This window comes from Halyomorpha halys, unplaced genomic scaffold, assembly GCF_000696795.3.
Source record: "Halyomorpha halys isolate HHAL.00 unplaced genomic scaffold, Hhal_1.1 Scaffold744.1, whole genome shotgun sequence".
In the NCBI taxonomy this organism is placed as follows: Eukaryota; Metazoa; Arthropoda; class Insecta; order Hemiptera; family Pentatomidae; genus Halyomorpha; species Halyomorpha halys.
In genome coordinates, this window is record NW_027105596.1 from 83,395 (window position 1) to 102,616 (window position 19,222).

The following is a 19,222-nucleotide window of genomic DNA, read 5'->3' on the forward strand; positions in this document are numbered from 1 at the left end:
ATAGATAGTCTTAAATGTTTAGAATAATAAGAATAAAAAAATTAAATTTATACCACTACAACCCATAAAGGGTTAAGGGTACAGTACTTTGTAAGGAAGTACAATTGTAAAAGGAGGTGATTAAGTCAAAATCTCACTCGACCTCCAGACTTTTACTCAACTAAGGGTACCCACTATATGAGGCTGTGAGAACCCCAGAGGGCTCCCGAACCCACAGGACTGACTCAATGGTAACCATGTACCTAAAGTGAACAAACCTACAAAAATCAGAAGTGTGTGACATCCCCATCTAAATAATGTGGTCACTCTTCATTACCAACAACTGGATTGGAAGAAAAATGGAACATGTTTCATTATCGTTCCTAGTTTTGGGTAAGAATATGGGCGAGTAGCCTGACAAGGCATCAAACCATAAGTTATAACAGAACTCGTTCTGTTCACTGCATCTATATTTCATTTCCTTGTAGAACAGGCTATAAAAGCTAATTAAAAAGTAGTTAAAAAATAAAGCTAATTAAAAGTTCTCAGAACCAGCTGTGCCAAATTGCGGTTTAATTTTATTTTCTCTCCACTTTTATTCTCTCTCTGCACCACCAATCATCTTCTAATATTGAAACTACAGTCAACAATATATTTAATTTACCATTAAATTCAGTTACATATTAACTACCATTTATGCATACTTGAGCATTAATTGAAGAAGACACACTTAATAATAATAGGTTTTATTTCTTTATTTCTTTTAGCCATACAGAAAAAGCATTAATTCAGAATTTGTTAGAAATCGAGGAAAAGTTGGTATCGTATTTATTTTAAATGAAATAACAAAACTATTAAAACATTTGTTAACGGTATTTTGGGTTAAAATGGTATATTCCTTTATTAATAATAAATACTAGTTTGATAATAAACACCAGTTCAAAGATTGAATTAGGGGGCTTTATGACACATTTTTAGCTCTAAATTCTAAATAAATTACCAATTTAAAAGGTTTGAAACAGTAAACATGCTTGAAAAAGTAAACTGTAATAAATAAAATAAGTATATAAAACTCATTTTTGATGAAAGGTTTTTGCTTCCAAAACTGTATTTATACTATATTTTAAACACCTTAAATTATGGTGTGAAATTTAAATTTCCTGTAATGTACATGTGAAGCAGGAGAAACTGTTTTGAAAAAACCATTAAAAAAAGAGTCGACAAAAACAAGGTAGGGTTTGCTGAATTTTTAGCAAAACCGAATATTTGTTTTGCAAACTCCACAACAATTAGGAATAAACTGTTAGCTCAGATTAGGCAAATACTAAGTCTTTCCCCCAAAAATTGCTGTTTTGAAGGAATTTTGATATTTTTAGCAAACTTAATGCTTGAATATTTTGATGGGTTTTTCTTTTATTTGTCCGCTTTGCAATGGGGACATTTTGGTATTAAACTAATTTGTTAAAAACCTTGATCAGAGAGATACAAAATAAAATGTGTTTTGCACATGTCAATTCCCCCTTTTTTGTTTTTTCCTGGGCTTCTGGAGAACGTTTTTCTGATATTGACAGGAGTCCACTAGTTTTAGGCCAAGATTACTACACAAAATTTAGGAAAACCATGTGGAATCTTCTCCTTGTTAGAATAAGACTATGTTTACCCAAACATTTTGAGGAATAGGCAAATCACAGTCTGCTTTTTGGTTCACTGTGGCTTTTTTTTCTTTACATCCTGCATTCAGAGTTGGGTTATAGAAGAAGGCACCAAAGTCATGCTGGATCTAACAGGGAGAGGAATTTGTTGAGGTTCTGTACAATTAGGAAGAGCTTCAAGTAAACTATTTCATAGAAGCTTAGTAAAGAAACTTTGTAGACAAAAAATTGTGTTTTGTTTTTTTTTTCTTTCATCATAAAACCTAACACATCTGAACCAGGATTCTAAATTACTCACAATCCAAGATAATCAAATTTATCAAATCATAATATAGCTGATCTAACACAATGAGGAATTTGTAGAAGCCATACCAACATAGAATATAATATGCCATTTTTTAAAATAGTTTTAATTTTTGCTTTCACTTGCTTACATATGAAGTATATAGTAATAAATCCCCTTATTGTGATCATGAAAAATTTTCAATCAGAGTTTTCAATAGAAATAAATGTTTTAAAGTACCAAGTCTCACCAAATTGTCTGTGTGTCTGTATATATGTGAACAGCCTAGTTCAAAAACCAAAAGAGATACAATATTGAAATTGAGTATTTAAGATAGGTATATGGTTGAGATGTTACAAAAACTTGTTCATTAAAATTGACTAATTGAAAGTGCCACTTTATATCGTGAATTTTTTTTAATATTGTTTAAAAAATACTTAAATGGTTTTGACTAAACTTGTCACATAAAAGTAAAATTATGTGGTTTTTAATATCAGCTAGGATTTTATTTTAATTGAAGAAGTCTAATTAATACAAAATACAGAATTTAAAAAAAAAGTTTCCTCTATGTCCCTTCAATTTTGTTTATTTGAATTAACTAACCATATTTCATTGTTGGCAGTAATAAAAAATAGATACATATAAAATATGAAAGAATTTGATATTTTACTAAAGGAGAAAATAAATGTTTTTGTGTTTCCAATGTTCTTTTTACAATAGTCTTACTTTTTGACCCTTGTCATAACCATCAATCATGAAAAAATAGTAATAGAAATATTTTACCTAAATTATAAATGGAATTATTGTTAGCATCGCCATTGTGAATAATAAAGAAGTTACCATTTTGAAATGAACAAGGATTAATTTTAACTCAAAGTAGGGTGATAAGTGAAAGTTGTATAATGCACACAATGTACCAGATTTTTTAATCTACAGTTATCTTTTGAGGATTATAATCAATGGAGGATGGTTTAGAAAACAAGGAAGAAATAGAAATGAACAGAATTTCAGTGATACATTCTAATATGCAGATTTATGTAAGATATCAATAAAAATAAAACAAATAGAAGTAATTTTAAACAAGAAAAAATTATCAAACTAACCTGAAGTTTTAAATTCAACATCATAACAATAAAAACAATGATAAGGCAGAAAGCAACAACTGGCACAGTCACAAAATATCTGAAAACATAACGCTTCCAAGCTGGATATGTGGCTTCTAATCTTCCAGTAACTGGACTGACCTCTAATGATCCCTATAAATATCAAATTAAACTATTAAATTTAAGACAAATTTTCATTAATGAAATACAATTATGGATTTATCAATGAATATTATATACAGTATACAAAAAAATAAATAAATAAATTTAACAACTTACTGAAAACAATGGTCTGGGTTCAACTAAAAGTTCATCTCTTTGGTCTATAGTACCCCACCTATAGGCTAATTCTGCACAATATCTTTTCCATGCTTCCAAATAAATACTGAACCACAAAACGTTGAAGAAAGAAAAAAGGACAAATCCCACATCTTCAGTTGCTTGATCACCACGTCCAAAACCAACCTGTTCCATTACATAATTAATAGCTAGAATAATTAAAGTTTATTAAACAGAATATAAGACACATTAATATGAATAAATAGTGAAAATCAGATTATCTGAGTTTTGGGAGATAGATAGATTTTAAAGGAATAACTAATCATATCTTAAAGTCATCACTTATATGAATCAAATTCTGATATTGTTGAATAATTTGTCAAAAGGACTACAAAAGCTGCCAATTTTTTTTTTTTTTTGAAAATGACTATTAGAAAATAAATTAATAAATCATCTTCAAATATTTTAATTAATTATTTATACTCACAGAAAAAGCAAGCCCAATCACAGCTGGGACTATTAGAGCAGTAGTATAATGTCCTAACCAAGCAAAATACATTGCAATTTTAACACCAAAGTAATTACAAATTTTATCTGAAAACAAACAGGAATAATTAAAACAAAATTTGTAAAACAAGAGAAGTGAAGAAATATTCATAAAAATTAATTGTCACCAGTGACAGAGCATTAACATACTTCACATCTCGACCATACTAAGGTAGATTCAACTCCCTATCCTCGAATTCCAAATCGCATATTCTACTTCTGATTTATCAATATATTTTAGTGATATTAAATAAGGTTTCGCGTAATGATAATTAATATTCTGACATTAAAAGAAAAGTGACTCCTCTAGTTATTAGCAAGCTGGAAACTATTGAAAAAGTGAGTCCAAGTCTACATTTCTCTAAAATCCTGCCTGATCCATGATTAATTAATCAATTATACCAAAATTAATACTTAAAAAATTAAACCATTACATTTGGGCAGATAGGATGCTACATTGAAATTATTAAATAAAATAAAAATAAATAGAATACACAAGATAGTGAGATTATTATTTTTTATTTAAATTTTAATTCATAAAAATATCAGAGGCTATGTAATAAACAATTGCAAATAAAAATTTAGGCAATAGTAAATAGATATGTTTCTTTATAAAATAAAATTAAAATCAATTTTTATTCTAGAACACTTGGTCCCTTAAGATTAACAATTTGGAACAATTTCAACAGCATTTTTCTGGCAACATTAACTGATTTTAAACATAATTAAATAAAACTATTATAATATTTATATACAAGAAATATGAACAAAAGATATATATTTATCCAAGTTTATATTGATGTTTATTATTTACAAGTTCTCGGAAGACTGATAATCAAGGAGATGGATATATATTGGTGTTAAAACAATGTTAAGAAGGAAGCTTTATAGATAGATAAGGAGTTCCAAAATGAGGTAGCTCGAACAGCAAAGAATTTTTCAAAGGAGGCGGTTCTAATGGAAGGGGTATACAAAACGGTAGGTTGGGATCGTATGCTTAACAGGTGAATGGATAAACGTAGGGTAAGGAGGTCAATGATACAGGAAGGTTTTCGGTTATTAGGGATTGAAATATATATGTACCAAGAAGGTATAGTATTCAAATACTGAGAGATATGAGAATGCTAGAGAATACTGAAGAAGAATCCTTTTTTTTTTTTCAGTCATGACTCCCATTGGAGTCCTATACTGAAGATGAATTTTATAAAGCAGTTCATTAATCTTTTTAGTCTCATTTCTTGTTCAATAGATATTCCTGAATACACTAGGTATCCGTAGTCAAGCTGTTTAAGGATAGAGATGGTTTTTCGAGTTATTTGGGAAATGTGGCTATTCCATGTTAAGTACTGATCAAAGGTGATTCCTAGGTTTTTTATGGTGTTTTGAAACTAGATGGGTATGTTGATAAGGTATAATAATGGATAGTAAGGGAAGGAATTATAGAAGGGTTTTGAACCAACAATATATATGGAAAATATGGTTGCAAGAGGGAGAAACCGTGAAGAAGACCATGAGAAAGAAGTAGTGATGATGAGGATTTATTAGGAATAACAACAGTTTGGGAGCGGAGAGACAGAAAGGAGTGAAACCAGTTCAAAGAACTATTAGACAGGGAAATATTGTGTAGTTTTGAGAGGACTAAGGGCAAAAGTAAATTTATGTTGGGCTGCAAGAGGGAAAATGGCATAATAGCCTACTTCCTGTGGCATAGAAAAAAAATCTTTAAAAATTGCCCCATATCCTTAAATTCTTTTTTTTTATTGTATATATTTCTTCTTTCACACTGTTTTTTCTGAGACCAAGTCATTATTTAGTGATACCTTTAATTCTTCTGATTTACTTTCAACTTTTTCTGTTCAAGTTGTTAATTTCTTTTTTCATTATTTTTTTTTTATATTCTTCTTCATCATTTCATATTCCTTTCTAGTATTTTTCTTAATTATTCATTTATTTATCTTCATATTCTTCTTCATAATTCTTTACTTTCCCTTTATATTCCTCTTCATTATTTACTATGTTTAAATTCTTCAACATATTTTTTTTTTCATTCACGCACTGCTTATTATTATACATTTCTTCAATTAGTTTTAATGCACACACTCCAATCCAATTTCAAATTCTTTATATTTGACCTCAAATTAATTTAATGTTTTGCAAACCTGAATCTAACTTGAAATATCTGACCTCATATCAATTTTATTGTTCTGCCAATCTGGATCTAACTTAGACATATCCAAAGAAAGACGTTAAGGATCATTGTTATGAAATGATATTAAAGTAACACCAAGGGGTGAAACATTAGAATCATTTATTATTTCCCAAAACCTGACCCTGATTAACAAACCATCCCTTCTTACAAGATTTAACAGACCCAGGGGTAAAAGTAATATAGAACTGACTATTATTAATTCAAAAACCATAAAAATAATTAATAATTGGAAAATTCTTTAAAACACAAACTTCACAGATCACAACTCTATTTACTTTGAAATATCATTATATGCTAACCTACACAACAATGGACAGAACAAAAACAATAAAGGTATTATATTACCAAGTCTACTGAATGGACTAATTTCAGGGACAACTTGACCACTCAGCTTAAAAAAACAATTTAAACTACATGACAACAACCTGACAATACCCCAGATTGAAACTAAAATAATCGAAAATATACTCAATTCAGATGTAGATACGACAGTTGAACTTTTTAGTAAAGCCTTAACCAAAGCATACAACATGTTTAAAATTTCTAATTCTAACCACTCCCAGACAACACATCGATCAATTCCATGGTGAAATGACAAACTAATTAACAACAGAAAAACCACTAACTGGCTAAAGGGGCCTCTACATGTTGGCCAAGCCATGGTGAACTCAGACATACGCAAGCATGTGGATGGTTGGCTTGGCTTGGTTGGCCTAGGCTCGTTGCCGATCCGTCGAGAGTCGGTTTTTTGGACACAGATCAAAGAGGTTCGTGAGAGCGCTCGTGTAGCATCCCCACCATTGTTCTATGTCTAGTTGGATGGCTATGGATGGCCCGCTCTTTGTTTGTCGAGCATTTGTACGAGCCTCCGATCCGTGGCGAGCGGCCAACATGTGGATCCACCTTAAGGAAGTTTTATCAACAGACAAAAACGGACCAACACTTAAGAGAACAACAGAAAATCGAGTATCTCAATTTCAGGCACAAATACCAAGCACTAATCAAACAGTCTAAAATTAATTCTTGGAAAGCATATTCTTCAGAGCAATCGAACCCCTGGAACTGGGTGTATAAATATGCTTCTAACAAAATACTGAGCCAGGACATACAAAGAACAGTTTTAAGCAATAATAACAACCACACAACAGGTTTCAAACAGACATTAGAACACTTACTAGATAGTATAGTTTCGCAAGACAGCAGCACTAACGATGTCGAGGAACAAAATGAATTAAGAACTAATGCTAAGTTAAAACCTGATACAAGCAATGACAGTATACTCGAACCATCAGAGATTCTCCATACTATCAGAAACTTAAATAAGAAAAAAACTCCAGGACATGACAAATTTAACACGGACATACTACAGTTCACCACAGAAGCATATCCAAACCTGATTATAAATATTTACCAACTGACCTGGCTCCAAACAAAGATACCAAAGACTTGGAAAAAAGGTTTGTTACATAGAAGCGAGAAATACCGAAGCGAGATTCGAACAAATTACGACCTATCACAATACTACCAATAGGAAAAATATTAGAAAAAATGATAAACAACAGACTAACACACTATTGTTGTACATCATTTATTTGGGTTAGTTTTTGAGAGAGGGATTTGAATTTAAGGAGGTTGGAGATGTATGCTGGAAAGTAAGATTTATATAGCTTGGCAAAGGAAGGATATCAGAAGATATATAAGAAGTTAGGAAGGGATAAACCACTTCAACTCTTCATAAAATCAGGTAACAGGGCTCCATGGGGATCCCAAAAATGAATCATATGAAAACATTTATAAAATGTTTTAGTTTTGCATCGAATCTCCAGAGACAACATGATAACGAGTGAAAACATGAGTTTTGAGGGCATAGGAAAAATAACATATTACCTTTGATGAAATTGATATATTTTCAGTTTAGGCACATAAGATCCAGCATTAAGATTAAGGCACCTGTCAGATTAGGTCAGAACGAAGCTTTTTAAATATTGAACAAATAAAAAAAAGTAAATATAAGAAGATGGTCAGGGTTGCAGTAAAAAAAAAAAAAAAAAAGAACAAATAGTTTAAAACTAACCCTGACCATCTTCTTATATTTAAATTTTTACGGTCAACTATATATACATATATAAATTAAAAAAAAGGCTTAGCGAAGTTGGAGGTTCTATTTTGATAACACTAACAGTTATTGCCTATAAACTCTCCTCCATTGAATGCATCAAAACCTAAATCCTCAAGGTAAGACCTAACAGAGCCCTCCTATTTATCTTTCAGCCAACCCCAAGGATGTTTGCCCATTGGATTATTTATCCTTTTAGTAATTTATCTATTCCGACAACTTTAAATGCTCATTTTATGGACCGCAATGTTATCACCTCAACTATATTTACTGAATGCAAATTTAGTGTTGTCCTAGGTTGACCCATTCTTATTTGGACCAAATATTTTCTACAATACTTTATTTTTAAAAACTATAAGATAACAAATAACAATAAAAAGTTAAGAATAAATTAATAATATAATCATAAAACAACATTAACAATAAGAATAAATTAACTATACTTGCCCAAAGGTTGAGTTCTAAGAAATGAACAAACCCATTCATTTTGCAATTGCCTTAAAGACTCAAGATTATGCAATGGAAATACTTGCAATATTATCCCTGCGGATTCACACTTAGGAACTGGAAAAAGTTAAGATGATTATACATAAGAACAAAATAAAACCAAACCAAATAAAAATATTCACAATATACAATAAATCGAAATGAATAAAAAAATATTTAAATTTCACATAAACGTAGAAAAACCCAGAACATAAACAAATATAATTGAATTTATTTTAATCCGATATAAATATTTTGCAATTAGTGATACCTAGATTTATGACTTAAAAGCCCTACAACTTAGATATATACAAAGAAGCCCTAAGTATATAACTGCTTCCCTACATCTTTATATGATTCAATCTATAAAAACAGGTTCCTATATTTTTCCCAGGAAATTTTTAACACTCAAAATTAGAAATTATTTGAATAGAAATTTATGGGTGATGGGATAGTAGATTTAGAAATGAATGATGGTATATTTGTAATCCATTATTGAAACTATTCATTATTCACAACTGATATGATTGTATTTGATATCACTTAATCATATTCTTTTATTTTCAATAACAGATAAAATGTTATTCATTGCTTAGTGCTTGTTCAGCAATTTGCAACTGAGATGCTAATAAATGAATTGTCCTCATATAATATTTAAATTAATGCTCAGTACAACATTTTAGTCAAAATATTTTGTTCCTATATAGGGTTTATTCCCACATGGGCTAGTCCAGTGCAAGGCTAGTGGGAATTAACGCTCTCCCAGGTACCTGAGTTCAGTACACAGCACCAATCCACACAGAACAGTACACTAACATAAGGTCACTTCCAGTACACACCCTAGGGTCACCTCCTCTAGGTATCCGCCCTGAATGAGGGAGCAAGTCAGGGTGCTCTAAGAAGGCAGCCCCTACACCCCTAACTCAGGGGCAGTGGACCGATAACCTGTTCCCCTTAAATTTCACTTATTAAATAAGCCAGATTGTCTCTTAGGAAAAATACCAGGAACTGTCTAACTGATTTAAGTTTTGCCTACCGAAATGTTTTATCTCTGCACCGACTAGTAGCCCTTCGGTCACTTCTTGATCATATTGATACATATAAAATAGACATTGCAGCAATCCAGGAAGTCCGTTGGTTTGGAAGTGGAACAATGGAAAAGAGAAATCACATGTTGTACTACAGCTGCCATAAAACCATGCACATGTTTGGAACTGGATTTATTATGAAAGGGAAGGCACATCAGCTTATTCTCAAATTTACACCCATATCTCCTCGTATGTGCTACATTCATTTGAAGGTAAGATTTCAAAATGACTCTGTTATTAATTGCCATGCTCCAACAGACGCATCTTCAGAGGATGAAAAGTACTCATTCTATGACGAACTAGGGAAGGCATTTGGGAGCTGTCCTAGTTATGATGTAAAGATAGTATTGGGGGACCTCAATGCTCAGGTCAGCCAAGAAGTAGCATTCTCCCTGACTATTGGAGCCCATAGCCTTCACGAAAGATCTAATGAAAATGGCCTGAGACTCATTAATTTCGCTAACTCTCATGGATTGGTAGTCAGAAGCACCATGTTCCCGGGTAAAAGGATACACAAAGCTGCATGAAGGTCACCCAACGAAGCAGTGAGCAACCAAATAGACCATATCCTGATAAGTTTGTGTCATAGATTACAATTTATAGGAGTTAGGGCATTCAGAGGAGCGAATATTGACTCTGACCACTATTCGAGTATTGCTAGGTTACATGCTCGGACATCACCCAAGCCATTCAACATTCAGTCGCAAATTCATGAATTTCATGCCTATAAATTTAAGAATGATGAAGTTTGTGAGGCTTTTCAAAAAAACCTCGAGGATTGAATCACAGAAGAGTTGAAAAGCAGGAGCGACTCCATTGATGATCAATGGACTGGTATTTCAAACTCCCTAAAAAGTGTAGCTGAAGAGATATTAGGATTACAACCAAGAGATCATAGATCACCATGGTTTGATGAAGACTATCTCTTGGCCACTAATAACAAGAATGAGGCATATAAGATCGTGAGAAGAGAGGAGAAGAAGTACACTGAAAAAAGAAGAGAGCTCGGGAAAACAAAAGGATGACGGATATTGAGAACCTTAGGGCATCTAACCAGAGGCGTCTTTTCTTCCAACAAGTTAACGAGGGGAGATCAAACTACGAGTGACTTCATGCCGGAATGAGGCTGGTGAACTATTGACAGATAGGGGTGATATATTGGAGAGATGGGTAAGGCACTTCAAGGGGGCAATACACAGGGATGTTAAATATAACATGGTAAGAAGAGAAAGTGTAGATCTCCAAAATGTGTTGAGCCTCCAGACAATGATGAAATTGAGGCAGCTATCATGAAGTTGAATAATAACAAGGCCCCGGGCTTGAACGAGATTCAAGCAGAACTTCTTCGATATGGTGGAAATGGCCTCAGAAAGGAGATTCATAACCTGATTATCACCATCTGGGAAGAAGAGAGAATGCCCAATGAATGGACAAAAGGAATAATCTGCCAACTTCATAAATAAGGAGATTGACTGGAATGCAACAACTAACGTGGTATTGTTCTCCTTTCCTGTGTATACAAAGTGCTCTCTAATATTCTCTTCGAGAAACTTGTTCCATGTTCTGAAAGAGAACTGGGTAAATACCAATCAGGGTTCAGAAGAGAAAGGTCCACAACAGACCAAATATTCACTCTAAGAACGAGATTATAGAAATGTTCACATCTCTTTGTGGACTTTAAATCCGCCTATGACAGCGAAACCCATCCAGAACTCTACCAGGCCCTAGAAGAAATGAGCATTCAGTAAAAACAACATGGAAAGAGAAGAATGGGAAGACCGAACATGAGATGGTTGGATGCTGTATCTACGGATGCCCAGGTCCTTCTGGGAACCCGAAACTGGAGAGTTGCAACCGAAGACAGGATGGCTAAGCTAAAGGAGGCTAAGCTACTAGAGGAGGCCCCGGCTCGGTAACGCACCAATTATGATGATGATGATATAAGGATAATTACAAGAAACCATATTGATGTTCTGGTTGGCACAGTTTTTGTAATATTGCACTATTCCGCAAAGAGAGAATAGAGCTACCATTCCGAAGTCATTAACCCAAGTGTTATATCTAAAGAAGGTTTTGTTTGGTTTTTGAATTTTTTTAGTGAGTTATTTTGGGTCAAAATTGTTTTTGCAATGGTTGATTCTTTTGGAAACAGCTGTAAATATTTGCTGCTGGCAGAGCGAATTTTTAAATGTTAAAAATGATCCTAAAATCATCCTATAAGGATGATAATATAGGGAAAATTTAAGTATTGGAGTTTTTTTCCCCTCCAATACATTGATGAATGGCAAGCCTCACTCTGCCCATCCTTCCAGACCCTTCACAGATAAAAATATTTTGACAATTTTCACAATTATCCTAGGAGATTAACACTGGATCAAAGAGTTTTTAGCAGAAGGTCTGATAAGTGAAAGTTTGACAGCTGATTTTTTCACCATTGTAATGCACATGTTCACATAACTTTGCCTGTGTGCTAATTTTTGAACAAAAATGACATGACCCCATCTCCCTTATTCACCCAACATTTCCCACGAGTAATTTATTCCTCTTTATTTTTATACTATATTTAAATGTTTTGTTATATCTGCATAATTGTTAGTTATATTTTAAGCATCAGTTTTAGAATTCTCTGCATCTACAATATTTTCAGTCATGTACTTGTACATGGATTCCAATATTTATCTGCTTTTATTTTTTCTCTTTATTTATAATTTCTATATTATTGAAACCAATTGAGTTTGGTTGTGACACTGTGTTATAATAAAGCTTTTGAGTTCATATTTTTATAATTATTTATTTTTTGAAGTATTCCTGTACCTATTTTCTTTAATATCTCTCCAAAATACAATTCTTTTGCACTTTTGACACTTTATTTTGTGAATTACATCTTGTTTTTCATATAGAATAGAATTTATATTTTTATATACAATAAATAGAATATAGCCGAGGGCGGGGGTTACAATTTTGGCCCATTCTTGTACACCCCGGCCAGCGGCTCCTGGGCCAAAATTGTAACCCCCACCCTTAGCGGACCTAGCCCAACCCCTTATAATGCCATATGGCAAAGGAAGGGCACCATTATAAATATTTATATACATGTATATATCAATATTGTAATCTATATATTTTCAATAAAGGTCAGAAAAAAAAACAAAGTTTTTCATATTCATTAGATATGAATTTACTCTATTGTTATTACATAAACCTTGTTTTATATTATGATTATATTTTTAATTCTAAAATAAAAGGTCTAGTTTATAATCAATTTTATAACATTTGATATTTTGTTTATCCACATATGACTTTTTCTTTGTTATTTTTAAATAGTTTTATCTTCATTATTATCTTGTTTATAATAATCTATAGTTGTACTTTGCTTATTGATAATCGGTCTTTTTATTATCTATATCATCTTTTTCACTTCTAAATTTAGTATTACTATTATTCTTTTTATTTTATGCTTATTTTTATTTTATCATTTTTTATACTGTACTAAAGTCTATTTATTATTCTTTAAGTGGTTTAAATTTTCTACTAAACTAATCTATAATTACATTTTTATATCTTTAATGTATTCCTCATCTGTCAATATATGTATTTTACTTATCAAGATTTTAATTGTGTTAATTTTTTTTGTAATCAGGTACAATCGCTACTTTGTCTGATTTGATACAATAGGTATCTAAATTATTATAACCACAGAATCCATCCTTCTTTTTTATCTTTTGTTTTTATTTATAAGTATTCCTTTAAATTAATCAGTAAATTAAGACTTCTCTTGTACTTTAAAGGCTATAACCCTCCAAATATAATTAAAAATACAACAGAATTCCATTTATTATATATTTTTTTAATTTCTTTTATGTATCTATAGATTTCTTTATGTTTAATTTTGTAAGTTTACCAATAATTATTCTTCCTTTTTAAAATAGGTCATAGATTATTCTTCTTCTTATTATTCCTATGATAAGCATGGAATTTTGTATCTACTGCTAAAAAATCTGACCCAGTTTTGTAATGAATTGGGATCACCACTACTTAAATTACTCCTTTATATTATTTCTTCCACATAATAGTCCACTGTTTTTGTTTCGAGTATAAATAAATATAGTGCATTTATGTACATTTGAAGATGTATTTCTTTGAACTAATTGAAAATATAATAAACTATCTTCAAACTATTTTGAAATCTATATAGTAAGATTTACTGAATCAAAAATGAATGTATTAAATAAAAATTAGTTAATCAGATGCACCTATCATGAGTATGAAATAGGAACATATAATCCAAATTAAATGTAGAGTGGGACACAGATAGTTTAAAAAAAATCAAGTTAATAAAAATATTTTCAAAATAAGTTAAATTTAAGTTTCAATTTTAAAAGTTTCAGGAAAAACAAGGTTATCTATTACATATGAATAAAATGGTAGTACCATACAGTAAAAATTTGTTAATGTAAAATATTAAATCATCAAAGTACAAGAAATACAAGTTTACCATAAAGTAAAAGAAAAATTATACTATTTCATTAATAAGTAAAATCACAACTAAAACATTATCAGAAACAAGTAGTTTCAATATCAAAACTTACTAATTGCTTGACCATCAATCAGTTTTAGTCCTGCAATATTATCACAAGAATCTGCCCTCAAAGTGTGAAGCAAATGCAAAACCAAATACTGCCTTTCTTGTGAAGTAAAAAAATGTTCTTGTGAATCAATCCCTGTAAATGATTGAGCATCTGATAGAACAAATTCCTTCATACCACCTCCATGTTCAGATTTCAATGCTTTTGGAAGATGAATTTCTTCAGCAGCCTTAAGTAAGCTAAAATTTAACCACACGATAATTTAATAATAATGTAAAGAGTTACATAGGGTTTAATAATAATAATCAGACCTAAAAAAGCCAAAGGGTAGATATTGATAATACTAACAATTTCAGCCAACATACATTACAGCACTCTACAACCCAGTCAAAATCAATATTTACAAGGTCCATTTTAATAGTATATTGATAAATGAGTTTAATGAAAAATATTAAAGCTATTTTACAGAAATCGGTGAAAAATTATAAAATTAATAATATAAATAACACATGGTTAAAAATATCTCCATATAATAATAACTTCATGTATCCATTAATATTTCTCAAAATAAAAGTATAAATAATTGACTTTATTTTTCCAAACAATATTCTAAATACAAAATATATTTATATGAGGAGAAGATGGTTGGGGGGTGTAGTAAAAAAATAATACAAATAAGTTGAAAAACTTATTTAATAGTGCCAATATTTCGGCTAGAATTTCCATCTTTCATCAGGGCTAAGAACAAAGAGCAAGATAACAACCAATCAATAAAAAAATTAAAAAAGAAAATATAAATAGAATGATATAATGTAAATAATTGTACAGAATGAAATTAATAAAATTAAAGTAATGAAAGAAGTGGAAAATAAATAAAATGAATATATAGGTAATTAAATAAGTAAAAAATAACATAACTAAGGAATATGAATATTTTTGTTTATTAATAATTTAAAAATCAAAATTATGGAAAGAAAACATAAAATAGAGAGAAAGAAAATATATGAAACTAATGAAATATATAACCATAATATTAGATAAAGAACAAAATATGAAGTCAAGTTAGACAAAAGAAGTGAATACAAAACATAACAATAGTAATATATGGTGAACATAACTAATAACATGGGTAAGGAAAATTAAGAAAAGAATAGAGAAGGAGGGGAGGAGGTAAAAGAAAGATAGGAAAAAAAGAGAATAAAACATAAAATGCACCAGTTCGAAGCAAATCTGGCAGCCAAATGAGCTCTGCACCGCCAACGGCCAGACTCACATTTAAAAAATACGTTACAAAGATGACGAGGTATATTGGAGGAAACATTACAAGTGGGTAAAAAATAAAAAGTAGAAAATATTTAAAAGAGGAAAGCTTGTGAGAGGGTTACGACAAATGGTTTTAGAAAATGTTAAAAAATACGTTATAAGGATGACGAAGTTAACAGAAGATGACAATGCATTATAAGTATTTGGATATTTAAAACTGTTAAAAAGAGGAAACGTATAAGAGAGTTACAAAAATGACATTTGTCATTCATATTATGCGGCGCAAAGCTCATTTGGCTGCCAGATTTGCTTCAAACAGGTTTGTTTTATGTTTTCTCTTTTTTCCTATCTTTCTTTTACCCTCCCCCCCTTCTCTATTGTTTTCTTAATTGTCCTTACACACATTATTAGTTATGTTCACCATAGATTATTATTGTAATGTTTCCTCCAATATACCTCGTCATCTTTGTAACGTATTTTTTAATTCTGAGTCTCGCTGTTGGCGGCACAGAGCTCACTTGGCTGCCAGATTTGCTTCGAACTGGTGCATTTTATGTTTTATTCTCTTTTTTTTCCTATTTTTCTTATACTTCTTATCCTTATTATCCTTCTCAATTCTTTTCTTAATTTTCCTTACCCGTTATTAGTTGTGTTCACCATATATTACTATTGTTATGTTTTCTATTCACTTCTTTTGTCTAACTTGACTTCATATTTTGTTCTTTATCTAATATTATGGTTACATATTTTATTAGTTTCATATATTTTCTTTCTCTCAATTTTATGTTTTCTTTCCATAATTTTGATTTTTAAATTATTAATAAACAAAAATATTCATATTCCTTTGAATTATTTACCTTCAAATTTTTATTTTATTTCCTAAATTATGTTATTTTTACTTACTTATTCAATCATCTATATATTCATTTTCCACTTCTTTCGTTACTTTAATTTTATTAATTTCATTCTGTACAATTATTTACTTTATGTCATTCTGTTTATATTTTCTTTCTTTAATTTTTGTATTGATTGGTTGTTATCTTGTTCTTAGCCCTGATGAAAGCTGGAAATTCTAGCTGAAACTTTGGCACTATTAAATAAGTTATTTCAACTTATTTGTGTTATTTTTGACTGCAACCCCCAAGCCTTATTTAACTTATCCACAGTCAACTATCACTCATCATAACAAAATATATTTGATATAAAACTTAAATGGATACAACTTTTCTCTATGAACCTCCTTTAAATGATTGTTCATCATTCCTACTAGTTTTTCAGTCATTTCAGACTTACTAATATTCTGTAGTAAAGTAATCTTATCCTTAACCCTCCCTAACCATGAGGGAAATGAAGGTGTTAGAAAATTATTCCTTTTAGTTCTCACCTTATGTGAGATTAGCTATGTGATGGTCATATGTAAAAAAAAATTATATATATATTGAAAATCGTAAATCACTTGTTTAGAATTCATCCTAAGTATTTTCAACCTCTATGTCATATCTTTCTAAAAATAAAAAATCATACTTAAATCAATCGAGATTAAATTTCTTATGTCACATCACCATTACAATATTTTTTTATTTTATGTCCAGATTATACCATTTTCCAATTTTAGCTACTTTTTCAATGTTGCTTGATTTAACTAATATTCATCTTAAGTTGCTTCTTCCTGTTTTAAATAAATGTTTTAAAGGTGATATATGACTGTAGCCAAATTTGGGTTTCATGGGGCGGATTGGCCAGGAAGAATCGCCTTCTATTATTTTTGGTACTATGATCTTCTCTTGAGAGATTTCTCTTTGCTTTCCTTCAATACAATGTGCTCAATATAGTTGACTATAAAAAATTTGCCTAATTCTATCAATCTCTATAATATACTTCCTAAATTAACTCTTTGCTAATTATTTTTATTTTAAAAAAATCAATGATGTCTACATACTGCTGGTTAATACCTTTTATATCATTTTAAAATTCAAAGCATTTTTTGTTATATAAATGAATTCCAAGTATTTCCTAATTTCTACCTCTTTAGCCTAATTTAAATTTTTTTATTAAATTCTAAGTGATTTAACATACTATTATATAATTTAATAGTTACTCTTTCACTCTAACAGAAAATGTAAAATAAATCATATCTTTAGTCATTCCAAGGTTATTATTTTTTTGTTCCCCTATAAACGAGAATATAAAACTTATATTTTTTTAAAAACTTTTGTGTTAAAAAAAAAAAGGTTCTTTATCCATTTTCAGCTTATATCATTGAAGAAATATGTCAGATAATTAGTCATTATTATATTAAAAATATAGTATTTTAAAAATTCAACATTTTTGAAACTATATTTATAAATTTTGGACTTACATAGATTGGGTCAGTTTTGAAACCACTATCCACCATCAAAATAATTATTGCCAATAAATAGTTCAGTAATTAAAATTAGAATTAATAATCATATGAACATTACTTACACCGAAAATGGTGCTGTAATATAAAATCCGTAACTATCTGATGAAGCATGATGTCTGACATGTACTGTTAATCCTGGGGTTCTAGCTCTAAGTCTTGCAAGTAACCACATCAGATTTGTATCCAAAGCTCCATTTGGAAACATTATGATAACATCACAGTCCTAAAAAAAAAAAAATATTTATATTGAAAATTATACTACAACCATTTTCACACATCAGGTGTAAAGCCATTAATTCTTATAAGCCATGTTCTCAGGTGTTTCCTAAGGGTAAATACAGGTACACTCATCAGATATTACTGATAAGAGGGAAATTAAAAAACCTTTACAGGCCAATAAAGGAGGGAAACAAATCTGGAAAAGAAAACAACCATTAAGACTTATGTAGACTGGACCATAAAAAAAGTTGCAAGGTTCATGATACCATCCATCATGACAGCAATACATTAGTGATAGAAAACTTCATCATAGGTGCTGAGACAGGAAGACACCGAGATCCCTAAGAAGTCACTAACTGATGAACTTCATAACATGCCAAGAGTGGGTTAGACTAATGTGAGATCGGTAGAAGTATTGAAGGGTAGTCTACACTCCATCATAGCAGATGTGCAACTTCTCCTTATAGCTGCAACTGGAGAGCTGTTGTAACAGGCAAAACCTTTTGTGATAGATAGTCTACATTCCTTCACAACGGATGTGGAAGTTCTCCTTATATCTAAAAGTGGAAAGCTGTTGTAACAGGCAGAAGCTTTTGGAAGAGGCTCAGAATCTGGATGACCGCTCGTTGAGGAAGCTATATTTATAAAATTATATGTCCATTATATAATTTATTTTGCTTAACTACTATCATCCTTCCCTGCCACACCGTTTTTGTGTCATTGACCACAGAAGCAAGGACCCTTGTTCTTCTAAATGTTAACGATCTGACAAAATATTTTCTAGAATTATTGTGAGCTCAATTAGCACACTTTAACTCTGCATGCTTGAGTACGAGTTGACAACCAAGGTTAATAGTTAAATTAGGTAAAATATAGTCAATAAACACTATATTCCTCAGATTTATCTACAAATAAATATATATATTATAACATTACGCGTTAACGTTTTAATTCCTCTCTCAGCAACCAGTCTTGTTCCTCAGTTGAAAAATCTATATACTGAAAAGAA

General features: G+C 30.6%; 1 protein-coding gene across 4 annotated transcripts in view; it reads right to left on the reverse strand.

Moving 5' to 3' along the window:
* The window catches only part of wwk (white walker), a 71,149-nt gene that overhangs the window by 34,056 nt on the left and 17,871 nt on the right, over positions 1 to 19,222 (reverse strand). For all 4 annotated transcript variants that reach the window (XM_067052350.1, XM_014428706.3, XM_014428709.3 and 1 more), the window contains exons 4-9: positions 18,057 to 18,217; positions 14,331 to 14,566; positions 8,615 to 8,731; positions 3,784 to 3,890; positions 3,297 to 3,482; positions 3,018 to 3,170 (exon numbers count right to left, since the gene is read on the reverse strand). In XM_067052350.1, the coding sequence (XP_066908451.1) occupies positions 3,018 to 3,170; positions 3,297 to 3,482; positions 3,784 to 3,890; positions 8,615 to 8,731; positions 14,331 to 14,566; positions 18,057 to 18,217 (960 nt within the window). The remainder of the gene's footprint in view (positions 1 to 3,017; positions 3,171 to 3,296; positions 3,483 to 3,783; positions 3,891 to 8,614; positions 8,732 to 14,330; positions 14,567 to 18,056; positions 18,218 to 19,222) is intronic.